The sequence below is a fragment of the Rhododendron vialii genome, chromosome 12a (genome assembly GCF_030253575.1).
Source record: "Rhododendron vialii isolate Sample 1 chromosome 12a, ASM3025357v1".
Lineage (NCBI taxonomy): Eukaryota > Viridiplantae > Streptophyta > Magnoliopsida > Ericales > Ericaceae > Rhododendron > Rhododendron vialii.
Window position 1 is genome coordinate 14,161,668 of NC_080568.1, and position 26,635 is coordinate 14,188,302.

The 26,635-nt window shown below is 40.5% G+C and overlaps 1 protein-coding gene across 3 annotated transcripts; it reads left to right on the forward strand.

The window, feature by feature from the left end:
• Positions 1-25,809, forward strand: LOC131311337 (uncharacterized). Of its 3 annotated transcripts, none has more exons than XM_058338748.1 (10): positions 4-484; positions 1,875-1,944; positions 7,501-7,538; positions 7,974-8,082; positions 8,157-8,220; positions 8,340-8,395; positions 9,224-9,331; positions 11,661-11,810; positions 24,294-24,461; positions 25,346-25,809. In XM_058338748.1, exons 1-10 carry the CDS (start codon positions 237-239, stop codon positions 25,574-25,576), a joined length of 1,242 nt encoding a protein of 413 aa, XP_058194731.1. In that variant the 5' UTR covers positions 4-236; the 3' UTR covers positions 25,577-25,809. The 3 variants fall into 3 exon arrangements, with proteins under 3 accessions (XP_058194732.1, XP_058194731.1, XP_058194730.1); XM_058338747.1 differs by having other exon boundaries at positions 5-484; positions 7,501-7,625; XM_058338749.1 differs by lacking the exon at positions 11,661-11,810 and having other exon boundaries at positions 1-484; positions 7,501-7,625.
• Positions 25,810-26,635: the final 826 nt, after the last annotated feature.

Genomic DNA, 26,635 nt, shown 5'->3' on the forward strand with positions numbered 1-26,635 from the left:
TGTCATAATCGCAAAAGGGTTTTTAACGAGCGAACCAATCCAATTGTAATGGCTATTTTGGCTTTTGGGTGTTGTGTGGTGAAATCAATCATTTTAAGAAGACGTGTCCGATTACAATTTGACCGATCGGTTGCGAACCGTCGGAAACCAAATTCAACTCCGTTCAGAAAGAGTTCTACCGACGGACATTGAATCGAGTTTGCAGTCTAGAGAGAGAGAGAGAGAGAGAGAGAGAGATGATGGCCAGTTGGCTATGGAATCCGCATCCACAGCTTAGTTTCCAACAACACGAGCCCCATCTATTCAGTACTCAAAGTCGTAGGACTCACTTTTCGAAGTCCCTTCAATATCATCACCCTTCTTCCTACAGGTTTCACAGCTCCCGCTCAAGCAGTAATAAAATATATTGCTACAACTCCGACGATACCAGCAACAAAGGACCTGAAAAAACAACTGGTATCCAGGTTTACCGAGATATTGAGAGGTTTGCGAAATCACTTCAATCCTCACTTTCCTTTCTACTTTTTTTATTTTTATTTTTTATAGTTGTTAGAACGCTTCATACTATAATTAAGTGAATAAGAATGAAAGATGGTCTTATTGGTCGACTACCTGTGTAGTGTGTACTACCTGAGCAATGCTAGGAACACAAAGAACAAAGCTTTGGACATAGTTTTATTCCGGAGCTGTTTGATGCATATAGGTCTGCATACATCTAATGGCTCCGGAGACAGTTGTGTATGGTAATTGTTTCTTAGAGTTGTGTTCCTAGACTTTTTTGATACTCCATTACAGGCAGATACATTTATTCCTTTATCAAAATTTCCCGATCTCATATGGTAGTTAGGAAAGAATTATGGGATCATACAAACTGAAGCTCGTTCTTACTTGGTTTCACTCCAATTCTCTACCTCATCATGCCTGGCGGCAGCGGTAGGGGGTGTTGGTCGGTTGGTGATGACTAATATCTGGAATCTATCCTCTGTATATTTTGTCCGTGTTTCTCAATAAAGGTAACACCACAGTTAGAACCAGAGTACAACAGAATAAAAGGACTCGTCCTCCAAGAGAAAGGGGAATTTCTACTGTTTGTCTGGCTTAAAGTATCAGATTGGTCTATAAATTCAAGGGAACCACATATTCCGTGGTAGTTTGAAACTTTTGAACTAGGATTGTCCGTCACTTTTAATATCACACTTCACATGCAAATACAATACGTTATGAGTGTGGAACACAATTGAAAAGTCTTCAAAAGCTCTTCTCAACCCAACTGAAAATGCATATGCATCATGCATTGAGCCCATGACAGAACATTTGCGGAGTTTAGGATGCCGGATTTATAGTTCTTAGTCTAGAGATTTGTAATTAGCCAAGATGACCCATATTACCAAATAAAAGAATGTAAAGGTGAAAGCAAGGGACACATAGATTAAAGAAACTGTTAAAACATCCCACTCAAAACAATTGGCAATGAGCAGAGAGGCCGCCCAGGCTCATATACTAGTTTTGGAGGTTGTAATTACTAATTAATCAATGTGGGACAAACTCTTGCAGAAACAATAAGTTATCACAATAATCACTCCACTCAAAGTAGAGCATGGTTATGACAGGTTCGGATGGGCCTTTCTTGAAACGAAAGTATTAACAATGCTGTTATCTTTTGAGTTTTCTTTTCAGCCAACAAAATAACCAACAGTGAATGTCTTTTGCAACCAGTTCTTTACTATATGTTTGATATTTTATGCATTAATAACTCAAAGTTTTGGGATTTAGTGATTCGTGTCTTGAATATGATGCAATTACTATCTAACACATCTATGTACTCCCCATGATAAAATCAGTACAATAATGGTTTCTTCATTATTTATTTGCAGATTACTGACAGATAGCGTGAGGCAGTCTCAAGATCCGTGGGCTGGTTCAAGAGACTGGAGTGAAGTTGAGGTGTCATTTCATTGAGCTTTTGCGACCAACTAGAATTTGATTAGTTTATTTATCTTCATTCTTTATTTGTCTATTTTCTTATGCTTGATATTTGTATTTCGTAGTCGGTTGGAGAGACCAAGAAACTCCATTGCAATGTTTTGAAAACCATACCAGTGAGCAACCGGAAATGGGCTCAGGTTGATGGGTCATTGGTTTAACCGCGATCAAAACGGAATCGGAACATGATGTTATAATTATGTCAAAAAAAATATTGTAATGATATCCCTAAATAAAATCGACATTTGAACATACATATCGAAATCTTGAAAAAAATAAATGTATCCTTTTGTTATTTCTGGTGAGAAAATTATGAGTTGTACTAGAAATGCATTCCGGACTATGTTTTTCCAATCCCTCATTGGTAGGATAAGAAGTTGTACCTCTCGTATCTATAAAGTGTCGACAAGGCTTCAGCGTAAATATTACAGCCAGTCATTTGCTTGGGCTAACCATTTAGTGGCCCTAGGAGCCCTTTTGCTCCCTTGTGCCAGCTAAGGCATTATAGTGGTTGCAATAAAGTGGCATTTTTTTAGTTAAAATATTTCTTTCCGGGATGATTAACCCATGCCCGGTTTTTATGGGTTGATGGTCTGGCTGGTCCATTCTGAATTTTAAAACATTGCTTTATTGAGCATCTATAATTGATGTATTGTGAACTAGTGTTTTATTGGACACAAGAGAAAGAACATGAAAGTGATAAGAAGACGGCAAAAGGTCCAAACAAAAATATAGGCTAAATTTTAACACTTATTTTTCATCCTTTCAAATTCCACGTGCCTTTATTTGTCCGCCTCAACATGTAAAACAATGTCTAAAGAAAGAGACGAATTTAAAATAGCAGTACCCAAATCAGCAATATCCACGGTAGACCCATTAGCTTAAGTAACACAAGGAGTCACAGAAGAACGACAATTACACAACAAAAAGTAGAAACACCCAAACCAGCAATATCCATGGTAGACCCATTAGCTAACACGAGGAGTCATAGAAGAACAACAATTAAAGAACAAAAAGTAGAAACACTAGTGATTCAGAAGCACCAAAATCAATAACCAAAGGAGAATTGGTAGCAAGATAGGCATAGGAAGGATCTTTCTAAGCAAGCATAGCAGTGGAGGTGGATGGCTGCATAGAAACTAGGTGATGATACTCTTGTAACTGCACGAAGCTAGAAGAACGAGGGAAGTTGCTATCCATCATCTTGGAACTTAATGGGAAGGGGGCCGACCGTGCATACCTGAACAGTACTCAATAGTATGGCTATCACCATTGCAATAAGTGCATGGGCGAGCTACGTGACCATGGCCCCGGCAACCTCCGGGCACACAACCAAAATCACGGCCACCCAGGCGTGAGTCACGATCACTTCAGTCTGAATCACAACCAAATTGACCACGACTACCTCCCCTTGACTCCCGACCACCACGGCTGTAGTACACCGAATCTAACGGTCCAAGTCCGTCAAGGAGCATGCCGAGATCAAGCTCGGCTATTTGGAAGATTACGACACGGATGGCTCAATCAAGCTCGGTAACCCTCCTGAAGAAGTAAACTCTCGGCCGCAGCTACCGTTTACTAGACTCTTCAAGCTCGGCCACCCCCGGTATGATGGTTCCATTGGGCCTTTTACCTCGTGTCGTTCGCCAGGGTCGGTAAGCCATGGGCTCGGCCACCTGCTGAGTCATGTGCTCTCCCACGTGACAAAGCGGTTATGCTAAGGGATAACGATGGGAGCACATGGGGGCTGCCAGCTCACACCCAAAAGCGGTTTCCAGATCTATTCAGTGACGTCAGGGCAACGTCACCTAATCCGTGCAAGGCACATGCTCGTACTTGCAGAGCAAGTCAAGAAGGCCCTATAAACATTGAAGGAGGTACCCCAGAGTGGAGGTACACACTACGCTATCTCAAAACCCTAATTTCTCACTTGATTCTCTGCATATTCTCATCCTCTCGCTGGAGGGCCTTGCCGGGCAACCCCGGCCAGGTCTTAGTCGTGCGTTCACTGTGCAGGACTGGGCGAGAAGACTAGAAAACCCACGAGCCAACGGAGGAGGATTGCAGGTCAACGAATCACGGGCCACACAACGGCTAAAACCACAAGAGAAGCCACCACCACTGGAGAACGTGGTGGCCAAAGCTGAACAATCAGGGTGTAACATAGCAGCAGGGATGATATCAGAAATCGAGGCAAGACAGCTGTAGACCTCATTGAGAGAAGGTAACTCCCGAGAACCAATGAGCTAAGAGCGAATGAGATCATATAACCGCAAGAGCATATAGAAAACGATTTCACATGCATAGCGTCACGCTGGCGCTACATAGCCTGAATATCTGCGGTGGTCCTCAGAAATACCACGAAACTTGGCATATTAATCCTCCAAGGACGAATCAACAAGTGAAAGGGAAAAATAGTCTGATGAAGGTCATATTTTCGGCGGAGATTATAGACACCAGAAAATGACTCCTGAGATTGACACCACACAAGTTTGACGGTAGGTAGAAAAATCAAGGTGCTACTAATGAGGCTCCATCCGTGAGTCCGAGCAATCCTCAATAGTCCATGCAGCAAAAGTGGAGGATCATCAATCAAGTATGTATACTGCGTCTCACCCAGAAAATACACTTCAACAACCTCAGCCCAATAAGCAAAATGTTTTCATTCAATTTCGTGGAGGTAATGGACAACATCTCAAAAGACCAAACTGAACCAGAAGAACCAGTAGCAACAGTAGAAGTGGAACTAACAGAAGAAGAATCAATAGCCATTGTAAACAAATAATCTCAGATAAGAAACGAACCAATCGAATACAACCAACGGATCAACAAACCAACTGATCAAACCTTGTCTACCAACTAATCAACAACCAATGGTGAACCGCTGAGCAGTACATGCATTGAACAACCTTAGACATGAAGCATGACATAATTAAACGATCACAAGAGCAGCGGCGGATGCAGCAGTGACGTACAAATAACCACAAGTAAACCTCAGTAGTTACTGAAATCTATTACCTGTTACGAGTAAACCTCAGCACATGCTTGATGGAGATCGAGACTGTGAAACTGAGAACTATAGATCAACAGAACAGAGATCCAATCAATAGAACGGGGACGAGATTATGCCGAACATGCCATCAATGAAGACGACATAGGGGTGTCTCAATCGATCGAGGACCATAGATTGCGAGTCTCAAAAAATCGAGGACCAAAGACTGCGATAGCGAACAATGATATCACCATTGAGGTTGGTTCCGAATGGTGATTTTTAGCCATTGAGTTGGGTTCGGTAGGGTTAGGGTTCGTCGGATGTGGGTTGGAGCGATTGGGAGTCAGGTTTAGGTTTAGGGTTTTGCGAGTCAGAGATCGACTCCTACAGAGGTTGACAAAGGCTATGGCTAGAGTTACAGAGGTGTTACAAGAGATTTCTTTCTTTTTATTTTTGTTGGTACATAAAAGGGCCTAGGCCCTAAGAAACAAAAACATTTGACGCAGTAGCTCGATGAACTCCAAGACCACCACAATCATTGTGCAAAGCCTCCAACACGATTGATGGGGCTTGATCAAACACTTGCTCTTCTTGGTCTAACTGTAGACCCAACCTTGCTAGATTATGAGCGCAACCGTTAGCCTCTCTCCAACCAAAGATTAAATCACACATCCAGCCGATATTGCGTTGCTCATTGATCAACATGATCAGGTTCTAATTAGGATCAGAGGGGTGCTGATTCGAAATTGCCCGGAGAGCTACTTGCGAATCCGTTTCTAACACAACATGATGCAACCCCATATCCCACACAAGTTTGAGACCTCTCCGATATTGGATCTCGGTGATACACAAATTAAGAATCCCACAATTGCTTATTCCGCCAGAACCTTATCTTGTCCACCGCTGCAGCAAAAGTAGTGCCCCAACCCTCTTTTCCAGTGCTAGACCAGGGAGGGTTGGCAAGGTTCATATCCACCCATTGATGAATGGGAACTGAGAAGAACAAGTCCCAAAACTCCACATCCACCATACCTTTCCACAAGCTTTTTGGATTGAGCAATCTCTAACGGCATGGATTGTTGATTCATCCTGCTGTCCACAAATATCACAAGTCCTGGAATGAATAAGGCCCTGCTGAAATTTAGCTTTATTCGTTAACAACCTATCCCTCCGAACTAACCAAAGCAGGGTTCGCCATCTTTGCCAACCTGCAACTTTCCATCTTTTATCCAGCTGCAATCCTCAGTCTCCAACGTGTCGCAAGAAACAAATTTGTCAGCCGATGCAACTGAAAAAATACCAGTTGGTGAAAGCCGCCATAAAACCTTGTTAGGGTTACATGCGTGCTGTGGCAGAGGGTGGCGGCAGCAATTGGAAAAGTTAGGGTTACATGACTGTTGTGGCAGTTATGGTGGTGGATTAGGATTTGTCTCTGATACCATGTTATTTGGAGAGAAAAAGTGTTTAGGTTCAATTAGATTCCTCAACACACATATCATTGGTTTATATATTAAGAGAGAGTACAAGACACAATGACTAATCTACCTTCACTCTCTAGTACTGAAATAATTAAATTACTTATAATAATTCCTTATGTTAGATGTTGAATCTGGATATTTTGGTAATTATCATATTTTCCGAGGTACTATAGTGTGTGTTATGAGATGGTATTTCAAGTTCGACAAAAGGACCTTGTAATGGATGACTGCATTTAGAGCCTGATAAAAGTGGAATATTAGGAAGGGTTTTCTCTCCTCTCTCTCTCTCTCTCACACACACACACAATAACCTTTATCTTCTCTCCATTGTCTATATTCTCTTAAAAGCTCCTGGAATATCTCATTAACTGCAAGAGTTGCTTTCTGTACTTTTATCTGATCCTTCTGATAGCCTTATTGAGCTTAATAAACTCTCAAAATAGAGATTAAACCTAGCTATCTTGTTTGCTAAGATTTCAATAGTTATCCATAACCAATTTCCTGGCCAAACTTGAAATTGAACTCATCAATAGACCATAGTTGGATGAGTTTTTGGATCTCCTTGGAAAGCTATATGAGATGATGGACGTGGGGAGAAGGGAGGAATATTTGAGGTGGATCCCAGCATGTAATGGGTCTTTTGAGGTGAAAGGTTACTTTACCATGTTTTGACAGGAGAACAAAACACTTCCTTTCCCTAGAGCCCCTTTTGGGGTACTCTGCGCAAACCAATGTTTCCTGAGTTCAACTCTGCTATGGAGCTTGGACACTATTCTTACCCTGACTAGTTAAGTTTGCTTCTCAAACGGTTTTTGGAGATCATATGCTAGACCTGGGTTAAACGTGTCAGCAAATGGTGCTGCATTTTTAGACAGACCAGGAATAGATTTTTAAAGGAGGAAAAAATTAATTTGTCCAGTCTGTTTTGTGGTACTCAACCTGAATTTTTTTTTTTAGTTATAACTTTCCATGTTTTTTGATTCAATTTGTTGTTCTTCTGTAGACATTGCTAAAGTCGAATTGATTTTTTACCATGTACTGTCTCAGGGAGCATGGGTTCTGAAACCAAGAAAAACAAAACCAAGGTCCGTGGTACATTTTGTCGGTGGTATATTTGTTGGTGCTGCCCCTCAGCTTACCTACCGGTTGTTTCTTGAGGGCCTTGCAGAAAAGTGAGTGGCTTTGGACTGATAATTACTTCGGGTATTTTTTTGGTAGTTATTAAACCTTACTTATTCCATTGCATTTCTTGTATAAGCCTTTTTAAAACTTTTTTTCCCTAAATTTTTGCGGTGTACTCAAATATCTCAGCGTTAGCTATTTTTTTTTGTTGAAGTTCTTATCTATTCTTCACGTCATTTGGATCTCTTCATTTCGCTTACGGAATTTGTTGTATTTGATTTTTGGTAGTCTGTTGTTTTACTTGGCTTTATCTCTATACAAGCTACTGCTGTTGGATACCCGTAGTATCATCTATGTCGCCTAAGACAGAACACCAAACTATTTGTTTTGTGATGTAGGGGTGTTTTGGTGATTGCAACACCTTATGCCAGTGGATTTGACCACTTCTTCATTGCAGATGAAGTGCAGTTAAAATTTGATAGGTGTCATCGCTCTCTGCAGGAAACAGTGAGTGTCAATCTGCACCTTGCATAAACATTGTTTCATGCCCAAGGTTTTTTTTAAGCGTTATATGTTACTAGGTTCAAGATCTTCCTACTTTTGGCATTGGGCATTCTCTTGGTTCTGTCATCCACCTTTTGATTGGTATGTGAATCTCTCTCACCAAGAAAATAGAAATATTTTTAGAGTTTCTTATGATTGTTTTTTGCGACAGATTTGGTCTGCAGCAATTCTGTTGATTGCTAACTTTGACTGTTGATCAGGCTCGAGGTATGCTGTGCAGAGAAATGGAAATGTACTTATGGCATTCAACAGCAAGGTACTTGACTGCTAAATTATAATCTGTCCCGTTAGTAACTTGTTAATTGATTTCAAATTGAAGTTGTGATGGCAAATTATGATTGCAAAGCAGAGGAAGCCTTATGATTCTAAAGATGAAAGTTAAAATTAAGCATTTGAAAGATTTATTTAAGAGGTGTGAAGAGTTTCCGATTTGTGCAGCAATAAAGTACTCGAAATATTAACCTCCAAAATTTTAGAGTTCAGCAATTGTTTTGAAAACACACAAATTACGAGTCCAAAATTTGTTTTTATTAAATTCCAATTTGATGGCGGAGGCTTGCTGAGTTGAGTTGATTTCAATTTATGGTCTAAACGGTTTGAAATATTGAGATGAAAACAATGAATCATCCTTAGTGAGTTGATCCCCCTAATTTAGAAATTTGACAGCCCTGAACTTCCAATTTGTTTCTGTGAAATAAAATAGATGATGAGATTTATCTTTCACCCCTCTTTAACAACTCACAGAATGAGGAAAATGATCTCTTAATTTCATTGGTATAATTAAAACAAGATGCACATTTTACAAAAATTATCAACTTGTATTTTCAGCTATATTTGTAAACTATACATATCTATTCCTGTATCTATGCCATACCTGAATTTTTGAAAATTGCTGTTCGTCGATGTGTCCTTAGCATACTGTATTCATGTCCCGTGTGTCTGTTCCATGCTTCTTAGGTGGTTACCATCCTTGGCTAATTTATCAGGTCCATGCTGTCAAAGCTTTCCTCTTCTGTTTCCCCCCCCCCCCTCATTTTCAAACACTTTGAGGTTGACAAAAATTGCTAATGCCTCTCCTTTGCAGGAAGCAAGCTCGGCTATCCCATTATTCTCACCAGTTCTGGTCCCAATGGCGCAAAGTATTGGACCACTTCTGTCACAGATTACTTCATCACCGACGGTGCGCCTTGGGGTGAGAGCCTATTCACCAATGATTATCACGTTGACTTAAATATGGGGTCAAAGTAGGTGTACTCCAACAAGCCTTTATGTAGATGGTTCTTGTAGAATGATAATAGTGTGGATGATGATGTGCTGATTTTACGAGAGAATCTGAACAGAAGTGACCGAAATGGGTAAGGACAACATGAACTTTACGTGTCAACCAAATTAAATATTGTCTTGCACATTTGAGCGCTTCGGGTGCAAGATCACTGTATTGATTGATATTTCTACCGACCCTGGCACTAACCATGACAACTTCATTAATAAGGAGTAAGATAAAGAACAACTACTTCAGCCCTGCCAATCATAGAAGAAAAAGAAAACAGTCATTCGATCTTGTCTTCCTACCATGGGAGTGAAGGACACAGATCCGGCTTTTTGACTCGTATACCTAAAAGTCACTTGTCAACTTTTGGTTCAAGGGTGATTGTGAAATTAGCGGGAGAAAGTCTTTCAAATTGAACTCAAACAAGATGGTTAATGTCGACTTGCATATGAACCCAGGTTTTTAGCTGCTGCTTCATATCTCTCTATGCAGTACTAATTCAAGCATCATGCAAGATGTAATTGAACACTTGAAGATCAGGTAGCATATAAAGTTTGTGAATTACGTCAAGAGTGAACTGGACCACATGACAGGTAAATATTATTTTCTTCACGAGGAAACGGAAGGCAGGAGTCAGGAGTCAGGGTTAAGCATTAAAAACGGTGAGTTGGGGACAAGCAGGTGGATACCACGTAGGAGGACTGCAGCTGAGGCTTGTTTAACCGCTGGTTAAAGAAGGAAAATTGTTATGTAGACTAAGAAACTTTTTGGGGTACGTATATTGACTAAAATAGTTTTTCATGTGGTATGATTGTTGAATAAAAAGCTTTTAAACCCACAAATTTTTGAAAAAGCAATCTAAGAAGGTAAATTGATGTGTACAATGACATGCATGAGTATCCATTCGCCATGAGATTTTCAGTGGTTTGCTCACTGTGAGTATTAGGTATGGGAAGAGTACCTAAGGTGACCCTCCGGGAGTATGGCAGTCGCTACAATAGCTCAAGACCACTGGAGGTGGAGAAGGAGAGAGCTCGGGGCAGACTTAGAGAGAGGGACGGTAGTGGAGAGTGGTCTTAACTAGAGAGTATTGAATGCTTGTCTTTGCTAAGTGTCAACTCTCCCTTATGTATGAGCCTTGGATAGGAGAGGTTGGGCTCATCCTCATTGGTGGCAAGAGTGGAGGTTGACATGCTTTTTGCTTTGAGTCCAAAATCAGGCCTTGGAGCTTGTATCATGGAACCAACAATGGCTATTCGGGTGATACATGGAGACCTGTATCATCTGGCCAAGTTAGGTGGTAGGTATAATATGGGCGATAGGTATGATACTTCTTTCGAGATGTCAGATGTTGGTCAACGCCCCCGGACCGGTCAAACCCCTTGCTCTAGCCTCCAAACCACATTCCTCCTTAGGTCCTGAACAAGGTATTTAGGCCTTGCTCCTGGCCTACGATGGTGTGTGGAGTCGCCATTAGGTATTTGTGAAGGGCGACGGAGTCTTGAAAGTGTTAGTTAGGAGGTGAGGGTCCCAGAGGCGACCTTGCTCCTCCAGGGGTGGAGAGTTCCTGTAGGAGGCTCTGCTTCTCTGGAGGTAGAGTTTGTGGAGGAGGTTTCGCTTCGACGAAGGCAGGGTTCATCAAAGAAGCCTTGCTTTGCCAGAGTGGGTCACCCAGAAGGACTCTTGGAGATGAAGCATCCGGATGTGGGGTATATTGGATACCCACACTCACATATGTTGTTAGGGATCTACTCGTATATACGTCCATGCTTGATTGTATTAAATTTCGACAGCTTTCCCTATGTACTACCTAGTCATGTAATCTCGAATTGTTTATATTAGATGCTGGAAATTTAATTTAAAATTCTTAGGTCGCTGCCTTCTTTTCCATTCCTTCTAGAGCAATCATGAGTCACCTCTTCAAAAGGTAAAGGCCAGTACCCAGTGGTGGTCCAGTTCGCAAGCTGAGTGGTGGACTGCATGCATCGCATGCATCATTCTTCTATATTTGTTTCATTCATGTTATTCTCTTTTCCCTGGAATTTATTTCTCCTTGGTTCTCGTAATCCTACTAAAAAATGTTTGATGAATAGGAATGTGTGGATGGTACACGTGTTTTGATATTTATGGCTGTCTTTTACGTGTAAAGTCTAATCATATCTCTAGACTGGACCTTTTTTCTCTTTTACTTCTTTACTTGTTGCTACTTTTTCCAATGGAGGACTGATTTTTCCTGCTGATTTATGTACAGGCAGAGATGACTATGAAACAATTAGAGAACCTTAGCCCTCCCATAATGAAGCAGGTTCTTCCTCTTGTTGAACAACTTCCTCCTCTGTACATGGACTTGGTCAATGGACGGGAAAATTTCACTCCAAAGCCGGAAGAAACACGGCGACTAGTATGCCAATCCTTCTTCCTATATACTATTTGGCTTGTCTTTGTTATGTTTAATGCATATCTTTCATTTCCTTCATCATTGTGCACATGTTTCCCACTTCCAAATGTATTCATGCTGCTTCAGATTTTTTGACCAGACTCTGTTCATTAGGAATTCAATTTTTCTGCCAAATCATACAGCTTGACTTTTGCGACTTCATAAGTGAAACCTGTTTGAGGAGTACTTAGAGGAAGATTACAAGTCTCACACAAATAATTATTGAGTTTGTTTGGTTACGAGTCTTTGTTTCAAATTCGTTTGGTTGCCAGTCTTCACTTTCTTCTAAGTAGGACTGTAGGAGTGGAGTTTTAGATTGGGCATGAAACTTTTCCCCCTTTTTGGAATATCTGTGTTTCCTAGTTTCGTTTTAATTTTAGTTTTTGTAAGGAGCCTCCTTGGGGAACTACTCATGCGTATGCTCTGACTCCTTGGGGAACTACTCATGCGTATGCTCTTCAACCTCTTCAGGCCCAATATTGAGCAGGTTTTCAACTCAAGCATGCATATCTTGTTGCCTACACGTAGTTTTCATCCCATGCTAGTCTACGCCACGATAGGGTTTGTTTACCCCTGCACATAAATCCTTAAGATCATGGGGTGCTTGGGGCTTGACCCTCAGGTGGACCAATACGTACTTGTGTTTTGTGGATAGAGGGTTTGTCAAGGTGCCGGTTTCGTCCTCCATCAAATGAGGCGTACCTTGGTTGGTCTTGGAGAGAGACGGTGGTCTTCATATGAAAACGACTTGAGATCATGACTTAGAAACATGGCATGCTTCGTACCCCTCATAATTAGGAGATAGCTAGTCCGGTATTGTTCCTGTTGAGGCCTGAGCATTCTGGTGGCATTATCAATAGTGGTTCTTACTAACCGCCACCTTGCGCCTCTACTGAGGTGAATCTTGCATCTTAGATTGGAAATATTTGTTTGGATCCTTGCATAACCACATCATTAGTTTAGGTTCCTTCTGCTGAGTTTCCTCTCACAAGCTTGGCATGCCTTTTGTTGACACTTTCAGCGACTAGGGCCGGCTCAACTATTTTTCAGGGGGGATAGATATATAGCAGCCGCTTTGTATTTCTATGGTCTACCCTGCATATGGCCCACCTTACGCCTGCCATCAAGTTCAAACTCGTATGAGTATTCTCTAGACATTTGTGCCCTTTTCTTTGATGTTAGAGTAGAGTTGATACCATGTAGTCAAATATAGAAGTAGGGATGGCAGCAGGGTGGATGGGGGACAGATTAGACCATCTTTGATCCCCGAATCTGATATCTGTCTCCCTCCCCGCCCCATTCCTTGAATGAGGAATCAACTCTACCCAAGGCCGGCCTTGGGGTAAAGCCGGAGTTGCGGCCGCTTTAGGCCCCAAAATTTAAGCAAAAATTAGGGCCCCAGTTTCCATAGAAGGTGTAAATATTATACAAGATTTTCCTTACTATAACGCATCTGGGGTTTGGCACCAGCGCTGCTTGGTTGTCTAGTTGGTTTAGAGTGCCCAAGTTCGATTACTAGGAGGCCCTTATGTTTTTAAACTCCTCCTAGGAAGCTCTTCTAGTTCTTGCTAAACTTTTGACTTATTTTTCTGTTGGATCTAGTATTTTTCTGTTGTATTACTTGTAAGTAATGCTTTAGTGATTGTAGATTTTCCCAAATTTCAATCCTTTTGCACACCATAAATCATTTGTTGCAATAATATACCAAAATGATTTATTTTCACTCAACAAACTTAGATATAAAAAAAGATTCAAAATAAATGATTTTTTATGGTTAACAAAAGTATTCTTACAACTAAAAAGTTAGTTGTATAACTAGTTGGAGAAAACGTAGAACGGTGACACTTCGTTATATTTTTTATTAATTTTTTCAAATGGCGTAGAAGTTTTTAATATATGTTTATTTTAGTTAAATTACGAAGCTAAAATACCATGTTTAATTTTTTTTTACCTTATATTAGCCACCTATAATGAATTTTTATTATTATAAAACTTAGGGCTCGTTTTTTAAATTTGCTTTAGGCCTCCAAAATGTCAGGGCGGGCCCTGACTCTACCCTCCATCCCCGCCCAAATGAGATCCGAAAATTTTCGTTAGCAAAAAAAAAAAGTCCAACCTTCCTATACAACATATTCTTAGACCAACTAGCACAAACTATGGGGAAAAAGAAAAACATGAACTCCCAAATTCTACCCATCCTTGAGCAATCTATGCACATCAATGTTAGAAAAATGGAATTTTAACCAAAGAGAATTTGGTGGGACCCACACCACGCGAGGTGGGCCCATGTGGGTTTTAGATACTCCTTGCTATGGAGTTTAAATCGGTGAAAGAATGAACAAATTCCATTGAGAGATGAATGAGAAATTGTCTCTCAAAGTGGGTTTCGGACCGACAACAGTGCACGGTTGGATGGTCAAAGCTGGGTTGATTATCCAGAGTTATTACCCACGATTGTGTATTCAATTTCGAGAATAATAACTGTATCAGTTTTATTCCAGAATTGAATTGCGGAATCAATTCCCCTATTGATTACTGGCTCCTCCATGAATATTTGTATTCATTGTCGTATTGATGGCAGAGGTTCCTCCTTTAGCTATATAAAGGGACCTCTACCTTTGGTTTTAATACACCGAAAACAATCCAAAGCATCTCTACTACTTCTTCTGCAATACAATTGTTCTTTTCGAGAGAGAGAGAGTATAGACATAAGTTGGTTCGACGAGCAGTCTACGGCGGTGCTCCGGTGTTTGAGTGGTAACCGAGTCAACCTTGAGAGATGAACACCGACACAACCTTCAGCACCGGTGAGGCGGCGAATTTGTCTTAAGGGCATCGTTGTACAAAACGGGTCTCGGTTTGGAATTGCTAATACTCTTTTACAGTTTATGTCTACATTTCATATTTTGTAATTTTGTAATTCATGTTCATGTTGTAAGTTTCAGAAATTAGTAAAATTGTTTATTGTTTTTCCGCACTATTTTCCGACAATCTTAAGACAAATTCTCTTTTGGAAAATAGTTTTCGGTTCTTTCTTGTTAAACAGTTTTGTAGATCAAAATCTGATTTTACGTTACGAACAGATTTGAAAAAGGGAAACAAGGTTTTGTTCTCGTAACAGGTTCTGGAAAACGATATTTGGATCTTTCAATATCTGCACGTACAGTTTGAAATGACAGTTTGCAAAAGAGTGATTTTTTCCTCTGTGGCGGTACTTGAAGTATATAAGTTGCTACCTGTTTGACTCGTCTAAGTTGCTATTAGTCTATAGTAATTGTTTTTGCATCTGTTCAAGCAGTGGTGGAATTTGTTTAACATGCTCCTATTTTGATTAGTTTTGCATGTCAGTAGTTTCTCAAAGTTATTTGTTTTGACTTTTACTCTTTGTTTCTTCTGACATCATTGGGAAATTATTGTACGCTTCTGTATCGCATGCTAGTATTGCACAGTGGTGACTCATTTTATGTACCAGTTCATAGGTTGGGTTGGATCACTAATTTGTTCTTTACTGTTCACTTCATGGTTTGAATTTTGGACAACAGTTACTACCTTTCTACTGATTTTGTGGAACATTTGTGGCCAGTTACAGTTTTGAAAAAAAAAAAAAAAACTGTTACGTTTTTTTCCCATTTGATAGTTAAAAGCAGTATATATTTGTTATATACTTTCATTGCTAGACTTGATTGAAGAATCATGCTTGATTGACTTTTCAAACATGTAAATTTTTTGCTACAGTAAAGGGATTTTAGAGTAAAGAACTAGTTTTGTAACTGATTTTGACTTTTCAAAGGTTTATAACTTTCAGTTCAGTGTTAAGTTTTGGCACACTACTGTTACAGTTCAGAGTAATTTTCCCTTGGTCATTATTTCTGAGAATAACAGTTTTGTTGTGCTAGTTTTTTATCCTAGAAAATGTCAGTTATTGGATTCATTCAATAGGAGATATTCATAGACAACTATTATTGACCAGATTTTATTTAGTGCATTGAATACGTGGATATATAAATCTTTTGACTCTTCACAAGTTTTTGCATATCTCGGATCAGGAAAAGTGTTTTTTTTTTTTTTTCCCCGTTATTATTATTATACATCGGTGCACATTTATTGTTGTGACCATTTGACTTTATTAGTTCATTTTGTGTATTTGACTATGGACTAACTTTCGGTTCCTCAGCACGATATTCTGAATATTAAAGCTACTGTTTGCTAAACAGTGGTCAAAATTGTTGCTAGATTATTTGTGACTCTTGGTTTTTTCCTGAGGGACCAAATCACTTGGAAAGAGAACGACTATTTGTGCAAGAACTATGTTCTGAATTGCTTGCACGATGCACTTTACAGCGTGTACTGTGTGAAGAAGTCGACTAGGGAACTGTGGGAGTCCCTAGATAGAAAGTACAAAACCAAGGATGCCGGATCAAAGAAGTTTGTCGTCGGCCGGTTTTTGGACTACAAGATGGTGGACTCAAAGACTGTGATCAGTCAAGTCCAAGAACTCCAAGTGATCTTGCACGAAATCGATACTGAAGGGATGTTGCTGTGTGAGCCTTTCCAAGTGGCATGCATGATAGAAAAGCTGCCCCCTAGTTGGAAAGACTTCAAATTGTACTTGAAGCACAAGCGAAATGCTATGACGATGGAGGATCTTATTGTTATGCTCTGCATTGAGGAGGACAATAAGATGGCTGAAAGGAGGGTAGGGAGCACCTACGCCACCAAGGCTAATGTTGTGGAACATGGCCAGTCTTCGGGAACGAAGAAGCATCAGTCTGAAAAGCAGTTTGACAAGCAGAAAGGCAAAGAGGTCAAGTTGGGACCTAATTACCTAAAGGAGGCTTTGCCAAGAAAAAGTTTTAGTTTTAAGGCAAGTGCTTCAATTGTGACAAGGTTGGGCACCGTGCTTCAGAGTGCACCAAGCCTCCGAACCCAAGGGCGCGCGCGCATTAGGCAGAATTGGAGGATGGCTCTGATGTCAACCTGTCAGCGGTGGTCTCTGAGGTGAACTTGGTGGGGTCAAACCCTCAAGAGTGGTGGGTTGATACTGGAGCTACCCGCCACATTTGCTGTGATAAGAAGCTGTTCACCTCCTTCGAGTCGGTTACAAATGGCGAGAAGCTGTTCATGGGGAACTCTGCAACCTCTGAGGTGGGGGTCAAGGCAAGGTGATCTTGAAGATGACATCTGGTAAGGAGTTGACTCTCAACAATGTCCCGTTCGTGTCGGACATTCGCAAGAACTTGGTGTCCAGTTCTTTGCTACGCAAGCATGGCTTCCGCATGGCGTTTGAAGTGGATAGGGTGACTATCACCAAGGCTGGGGTATATGTGAGAAAGGGCTATATGACTAGTGGTCTATTTAAGCTCAATGTAATGACTGTAATTTCATGTATTAATAAAATGAAATCCCCAGTTGCTTACTTGCTTGAGTCTTTCAATTTGTGGCATGGTAGACTATGTCATGTTAATTATGATGCTTTGCGAAGGTTAATTAACTTAGACCACATTGCAGCTTTCCAAATTGATAAAAACACAAGTGTGAGACTTGTGTTGAAGCCAAATTGACCGGGTCTTCTTTTCAAACGGTTGAAAGAAGCACTGAGCCATTGGATTTAGTTCACACTGATGTGTGTGATCTAAAGTATGTCCAAAAACACGAACTGGTGGAAAGTATTTTATTACTTTCATCAATGATAGCACCAGATATGGCTATGTATACTTGCTTAATAGCAAGGATGAAGCGTTGGACAAATATAAAGAATGAAGTTGAGAATCAACTTAGCAAAAAGATTAAAGTGGTGAGAAGTGACCGAGGCGGAGAGTATGAATCACCGTTTGGAGAATTCTGTGCACAACACGGAATTATCTACCAAACAACTGCACCTTATTCCCCTCAGCAAAACAGAATTGCTGAACGGAAAAATCGTACCTTGAAAGAGATGATGACTGCTATGTTGATAAGTTCTGGGTTGCCACGGAACTTGTGGGGGGAGCATCCTCTCCGCAAATTACATACTTAAGGTACCTCGCAAGAAAGTAAATAAGACTCCTTACGAGATGTGGACCTACAGTTACCTTCGAATGTGGGGGTGTCTCGCAAAGGTAGCTGTACCGCCACCTAAAAAGGAGAAGATAGGGCCAAGGACTGTTGATTGTGTGTTTATTGGTTACACACATAACAGTACTGCCTATCGGTTTCTTGTGTATGAATCTGAGATACTGGATATTCACAAGAACACTATCATGGAATCTAGGAATGTGACATTCTTTGAACACATATTTCCTTATAGATCCATAAAAGAGTCAAGTTTCGTGAAGCGGACTTTGGAGGCTGCATACGAAAGCAGTCAAGACCAAGAGGAAGAAGTTGAGGTTGAGCCAAGACGTAGCAAATGGGCTAGAACATCAACATCCTTTAGTCCAGACTTCCTAACGTATCTGTTAGAAAGTGAGCCTCGAACATTCAAGGAAGCTGTGAGCTCTCCTAAGGGTCCTCTATGGAAAGAGGCTATTAAGAGTGAAATTGATTCCATTCTGCAAAACCATACGTGGGAATTGATGGATCTTCCTCTTGGTAGTAAGCATTTGGGCTACAAGTGAATTTTCAAGAGGAAGATGAAGGCAGATGGATCAATAGATAAATACAAAGCTAGGCTTGTCATTAAAGGGTGTAGACAAAAGGAAGGCCTAGACTACTTTGATACTTATTCTCCTGTCACCAGGATCACATCCATGCGAATGATAATCGCAATTGCAGCTCTGCGAAATCTTGAGATACATCAAATGGATGTGAAGACAACTTTCCTAAATATTAGATGAGGAAATCTACATGGAACAACCCGAGGGTTTTTCCGCGCCAAGTCAAGAAGGGGAAGTCTGTAGACTTGTTAGATCTTTGTATGTCTAAAACAAGCACCGAAACAATGGCATGAGAAATTTGACAATGCTATGATGTCAAGTGGTTTCACAATCAACAAGTGTGACAAATGTGTATATGTCAAAGACACAGACGAAAGGTACGTCATTTTGTGTCTCTACGTTGATGACATGCTCATTGTTGGTAGTAACGATAAGATTATCAAATCTACCAAGAAGATGTTGAACTCGAAGTTTGACATGAAAGATATGGGTCTTGCAGATGTAATACTAGGTGTTAAAATCACTAGAACATATGATGGACTTGCACTATCTCAGTCTCATTATAATGTGCTGTACAAGGCCCGACATAGCCTATTCATTTAGCAGACTGAGTAAATATACGAGTAATCCAATGGTCATGGAAGGCAATAGTGAGAGTACTACGCTATTTAAGGCATACTCGTGATTTGGAACTGCACTACACCAGATATCCAGCAGTACTAGATATCCAGCAGTACTAGAAGGGTACTATGATGCAAACTGGATATCAGATATGAAAGACTCGAAATCCACGAGTGGATATGTCTTTACATTTGGTGGTGCAGTTGTCTATTGGAAATCTTCAAAACAGACGTGTATAGCACGTTCTACGATGGAATCTGAATTCATTGCTTTAGATAAAACATCTGAAATGGCTACACCATTTTCTAGAAAAATATTCCAAGATGGTCGAAATCTGTGCCAGCAATTTGCATCCATTGTGATAGTCAATCAGCAATAGGAAGGGCACAAAGTAATATGTATAATAGTAAGTCTAGGCATATCCGTCGTAGACACAATACCATTAGACAATTACTCTCAACTGGGGTTGTTACTGTTGACTTTATGAAGTCAAAGGACAACATTGCGGATCCGCTAACCAAATGGTTAAACAAAGAACTAGTTGAGAAAGCATCGAAGAGAATGAGGCTAAGGCCTACTACACTCATGTTACCGTGAAGAAACCCAACCTAGCTGACTGGAGATCCCAAGATCTAGGTTCAATGGGACAACCTACTTGCGAGTAACAGAGAACGATCACTGTGGAGACATGCTCTCTTGCTCATTCCTATGGTGCGAAACAGTGATACCTGCAAATGAAAACAGGTTAAGTGTTGGCTTTTAATGACTTATGCGCTGGAATGCCAGGCGGGGTATAGCAGGATACCCTTTATAAGAACGTCACCTATGTGAGTATGAATTGGGGCCGCTTCTTTGAGAATTTAGGAAGGCAAAATTCTCGAGAAAATACTTGCAGAACCAGGAAGGGGTATCATGGCCAAAACAAACCCAACAGTGAGAACTGAACTATGTTAGGAGGAGTTCCGCGTGATGCCTGTTGTCTCAGTTTACACAAACGGCAGAACAGTTAAAGACAACATGTTCACTGGTCTGCCAGTAAATCTGGTAGGTATTCACAAGGGAAGGTTCAAGGCCAAAAGCTACCTATCCTATGCGGAATTTTTCCATTGTACTCTCTCTCGTGTCAACTTTGTCTCCCGAGTCGGATACAGCCAATTTCATTCATGTGGGAGATTGTTGGAAAAATGAAATTTTAACCAAAGAGAATTTGGCAGGACCCACACCGCGCGAGGTGGGCCCAAGTGGGTTTTAGATACTCCTTGCTAAGGAGTTTAAACCGGTGAAAGAATGAACAAATTCCATTGAGAGATGAATGAGAAATTGTCTCTCAAAGTGGGTTCAGACCGACAACAGTGCACAGTTGGATGGTCAAAATTGGGTTGATTACCCAGAATTATTACCCACGATTGTGTATTCAATGTCGAGATTAATAACTGTATCAGTTTTATTCCAGAATTGAATTGCGGAATCAATTCCTCTTATTGATTATTGGCTCCTCCATGAATATTTGTATTCATTGTTGTATTGAAGGGGACCTCTACCTTTGGTTTCAACTCACCGAAAACAATCCAAAGCATCTTTACTACTTCTTCTGCAATACAATTGTTCTTTTCGAGAGAGGGTACAGACACAAGTTGGTTCGACGGGCAGTCTACGGCGGTGTTCCGGCGGCTGAGTGGTAACCAAGTCAACCCTGGGAGACGAACACCGACACAACCTCCAGCACCGTTGAGGCGACGAATTTGACTTAAGGGCACCATTGTACAAAACGGGTCTCGGTTTGGAATTGTTAATACTCTTTTATAGTTTGGTTACATTTCATATTCTGTAATTTTGTAATTCATGTTCATGTTGTAAGTTCTAGAAATTAGTAAAATCGTTTACTGTTTTTCCGCACTATTTTCCTACAATCAATACAGGCAAACATACCTCAGGGATCTCAAAAACCATAACTAACAAACAATTCCATTCCTTAAGAAGCAGATGGGTCAAAGTTCTTTGACTGGTACTTAGCTGTTACCATCCCGACCTCAAACACCAAATCATCTCCGTTCGATATAATTGCCGTGATGGACCACCATTGGAAAATCCCCTAACCCTAATCGCACTAATCTCGGCAATTTGGCTGTCGACGATCTTCCCCGTAATACACTTGGAGTAGGTGGTGAGGTGGATGGTGAAGTCGCCGGAGGTGGTTTTGAGTCTGTAGGTTAGGAGGTCGGTGGGGAGGAGGCCGACGGGGAAGCCATGTTTGTTTAGCTTGATGGACAGTGGTGCGAGGTTGCTAACGATGGGTTAGTGTTAGGGTTTGGTGAAAGATAAAAGCTGAACCAGCACTGCACACAGAGAGGTGAAACAAAACTGCCTAGATGATATTTGTTTATGTGTATTCTTTTAAGTTTATACTGTATATACTCTGGGCACCTCCGTAATTATTAACAAGTATGAGGCATAATTGTAAATCATTTATATTATATATGTAATGTAATAATAAATGGGGCGGGGAACGGGTCGAAATAAATTGAAACTGCCTCCAATTTGATCCCCGTTTCTTTTTCTTTCCAATTTTGGCTCCAAATCCGATCCAATCCCCGAAACTCCAATTCAAGCGAGGCGGGGAACGGATCGGATTGGACTGGATGGGATGGTCATCCGTATATAGAAGTTAGAGATTAAATCGAAGTAAAATAAATTGTTGTTCCAATTGTTTAACTTCAGTTGGAAAATATTTTGTTCCTGTCTGACTACACTGGCTAGAAGGTGTCCTTAAAGTGCACGACATTAAAGGTGTTTTTGGGTTTCTTTTCTTGTATGGTCAGAAAGTGTGGTAGAGAGTAAACAACATCCTTACATTATACTCGAGGGAGACTTACTGCAGCGCATGAGCTTTTTATCATGTCCATTTCTTCAGAAATTTACAAGTTGTTCCCTCAGCATGTCAGGTTCCTTTTCATGCTTCTTCCTTTTCCCACAAATACTTTGGCAGGTTAGTTACCTTAAAGATTCTCTTTCTTAGCTCAGGATCCTTATGTAAGAGGAGTTAGGCTCCCCATCTCTAGGTTGTACTCTGTCCCCCTCCCTCCATCCTTGGCACCAGGAATCGAGGAAATATCATGGGCAAGTAGTAAGTTTTGTGGCTACGACCTTCATAGTGTAGTTAGTAAAGCGGCTTGGTCAGCTATTGTGTATTTCCTCTAGCAAGAGAGATATCATAGGATCTTCGAAGTTCAAACGCATCAAGAGAAGTCCTAGTTTATTTGTGGAGCAAATCAGATGAAGTTTGGGTGAAAGCTTCTTATCTCAGATCCGCAAGCCCTCTTCCCTTATCTGTCTCTGTCAAGAAATGGCATACTCCTTGTGTTTGTTAATCCTTCTCCATAACTTCTTTTGGTTGTCAGGAGGGAAAAAGGAACATTAAAAGTAAAACACCACTACAACTCTGGAATTTTTCCCATTTCTGTTATCGTGATACTATACCTATGGACAGCTAGCTAATTAGCAGTACGTAGACTAGGTCACTAGATTATGTCTTTGACCTCGATGACGTCCGATTCCAGTAGTTTGACAGCCCATAGTTTCCTATTTTGTTGGCGTGGGTATTGTTGAAGCATCCAACTCCAAACCAATTGGCAAAGAGTGGAGAGGCTGCCCAGGCTCATATACTAGTTTTGGAGGAGATAATTAACCGATGTGGGACAAATCCCAACAGGTATATCAATCCAAATGCACCACACCCTGACACGTGGTGGCCAGGTGTTGGGAGTCTACTACGATTAGTTGTTTAATGATTCATGCTTTCTTTAGGCCCCATCTTGAGATCGTGTGAATTTCCATATATTGCCGCTTCCTTAAATTTACTTGCTCTCGAGCTTCTCACAGCCTCCATCATCCTCTCCAAGGAACTTTGAGTTGCTTTCCCAGACTGAAGCTTCCGCACGATTGAATGAAGCTAATCATTGAGACAACAGGTTGTAGGAAGCGAAGCTTCTGGCTCCTACTTCCAATTTCAAGTTCCCAAACTACAATCAGAATCTTTTTTCAGGGGAAATACATTGAAGTCGAGTGCATGGGACTGGATTTGTTGGGGTAATGTTCAATATAGGTTTTTATAACAAATGATGCCGTGGACGGGACTGCATTTCACATTTTCTTGAAGAATGTGCTCCTCTGCCCAGACCTTAGGGCCAAGGGCCTCCTTGGCTGGCCGAAGGATGCCTTAGTCTCAAGACTTGAGATAGGAAACAACTCTCAATAGCTTCCTGTGGCAGCCTTGAGGGAACATTCACCAGCAGCAGGCTATGAGCAGGGCCCAAGCACCACAAGACACCAAGAACCGATAGCAGTTCCCTGTCAAGTGACACGGTCAAAACGTGGCTGACAAGATCTAAGCTACTATGCAGGCACAGTCATAAAACTATGATTTTGCATGTCAGAGACGCATCCATGAACTTTGAGTTCCGCTGGTCACTTATCATACTTGGAGCAACCCCCAGTGCGAGGATACAGACACGAGAGTGGTCGGGTTGCCACATATGCTTATGGGGCTACACCCCAATAGATATAGCAGAAGTCTCCAGACCAACTTTAGTACTACTACTCCCTCTGTTACACACACAGGTTGCTCTGGCTCTCATCATCTCCACCTCTATGGCTCCTCTCTATTTACCTAGCTCCTACCATCTTCCAGTTAAATCTCACTCAGTTTTACATTTTTGTTAAAAAGTGTTAGAAGAATACAAGAATCAGAATTACATCAACGGGACAGAAGCCCACAATCATACTAAGCCAACTGACAGGCGATTACGGGAACAAATAACTAAACAAATGACCCCCATTCAGTGAAAGAAATAATCAATCCTCACTAGCTTTTGGCAAGGATTGACCCTGACCTCACCATATGAGAGTGTACAAGGGTGGCCAACTGAGCTAATGCAGTTGAATTGATTCATGTATTTTTTGGTTCTATATGCTTTTTTGCCAAGAAAAAAGGGGGAAAAGGCTGATCAAAAACACCTAACTCACCGAATAGAGTTTTGAAAACTGAGAAGACTTGAATACCGATGTGCAATCCTATGCACGGACTTTTAACTGTAAAATTCCACGTCATTCATTTCTTTTGCTATTCTTTTTCACCTTTTTTGGTTTTGGCCTTTTCTCATTTATTAGTTCCTTGTAACTATGGATTTCTCAGATAAAGTCATACTATGGTGTTTCCCGGAATCTTCTAATAAAGTTCAAAGATGATATGATCGATGAAACTTCAGCTCTAGCACAGGTGCTCAGTGATTCCACAATTAGTTCAATGCTGGACATGTCAATTCGCTCGTTGCCAGGGGATCATGGGCTTCCTTTACAACAGGTGAAATTTGCATTGAAAGATTTAATTCAGACAAACCTTGATTATGGTATTAACTTTTAATTTGTTTAAATGTGTTATATATGTCCTCGTGCTGTCGTTGGCAGAGCTGGAATTTTGACCCCGGGAGGACCGGCTTAATAGACATAAAAAAGGAACGTATATTTATTATATCGTAAAGTTTTTGCTTTTCAATACATTACATTTATACATTGAAATGATTCTAGCCTAATGCAGTTAAAGTATACTAATCATTTTGTTTTTTTCTTTAGGCTACTAAAACAGTCACGTGCTTTTTTTTTTTTGTCTATGAAAGAAATTGAGAAATGAGAGTGTAAATAACCGGGTTTTTATCGAATCAAACCAAAGTTATTAAGATTATAAGTAGCTATACACGAATAATTATCAATAATATTGCAGGTGCCTTTTAATTTATATATATATGTTTCGCCTATTCTAGCTCTAATCTTGACGATCTTGGATATGGTGTAAGATTGGATTCTTGCCAATTCGCAACAGCTAGTGGTGTACCATTGAATTTGGTGTATGTGTCGGATATTATCCGTCACATGACATAAACATCATTGATGCCACTGAATATTGTTTATGTGTGCCTAACAGCATACCACATATACTACAAAAGGCCGGAACACACGGAGAGCGCTAAGAGCTACATCAAACAATCACATAATGCCATTTCATATGTTATCATTACACTCTGCTCATATACTGATATACGCACTAACGCCGTTGTGTGTGCCTGTGTGTTCGGGCTGATACGACATTTGAGAAAGCCTCTTGTTTTGGTTCATGAAATTTCAGGTGCAAATTATTATTTCCTATTTCCGAAGGTGAAACAGGCAATTTACTACTCTTTCACTGTGCAGGTTCTCCCGGATGTTCCTCCGGCAATGGCAGATGCAGTTAACAGGGGAGGGGAATTTTTGGCAAATTTGACTGCTGGGACACCATGGGAGACTGTTGCCAAAGAAATGGGTAGCACTTTAGGTGTAGATTCAAAGATCCTTCGTGCAGAAATTTCGAAAGATGTTGACATGCTTGTGGATGTGATATCATCTTGGATGGATTCTAATGCAGGTCCAAAACTTTTAAGGTGATAAGTTAAATGAATCCATGTTTTTAATGGTGTGAAAATTAAGCCGATAAAGAAGGAACTGAAGAAATAGGCTTGCCAATATGATCAGTATGTATAGCTTTACTCAAAACCACAGGGTGTATAGATACTGGCGAGGTAAGGTTATGCAAGTGTACAATTATCCGTGTCATATATGGTTGTAATTAGCAGCGTTAAATATGCCAAAAAGGGTAAAAAAAAATATTATTTCTTTCAGTCATGCGCAGGATTGTTCTCTTATGGCTAGATATTTGGGTTAATTACATCTTAACCACCTTCAACTGTAAAACCCTACAACTTACACCATTGAACTATGAATAATTGCTAAACCCCTTGTGCCGTTGATGGAAACTATATTCAATAAGTACAAATTACATCTTGCTCGGTCAACTACCTTTAACTATTAAAATCCTACAACTTACCCTCTTTTTCTCAACTTCACACGTCTCAACTTTAGACCATAACTCTAATTTGTAGCTTTTGATCCTTCAACCGTTGTCTTTAATTCTTAATTGCTCTCTCTCTCTCTCTCTCTCTCTCTCTCTCTCTCTCTCCTAACTTTGTGTTTTCCTCTTCTTCTCAAATGGATCCAAAATTTTCCTTTTTGTTAACCAGTTTGCCAAAAAATATGTACCTCTTTTATAGGTTGGGGGATTAATCCGAGCAAATAACTGCTCCAATTTACCCTATACAACGGGCACTCTTATAACAACCTAGAAAGATGGCTAACTGAAATCAAATGTTGAGATCAAGCTTGTAGATATCATACCGGTAGGTATGATTTGGTATGTACCATTTTTGATGGAAAACCGGTACACCAAGCACTGACTAGTTTTATTTTGCTGTATTTTCCCATTGATATTAGTGGTTCACTGGTTACCGTTCAGCTACTGGCATACCGCTGGCATGCTCTCTTCGGCTGAGAGAGATGAAGAGAGGTGTTTGACAAAGACCAAGTAAAGCATTGTAAAGTGTGATCGTCCAATGAAGCTGCATAAGACACTTTACCCCTACAATACGACTGCTTTGGGTGCAGATCATG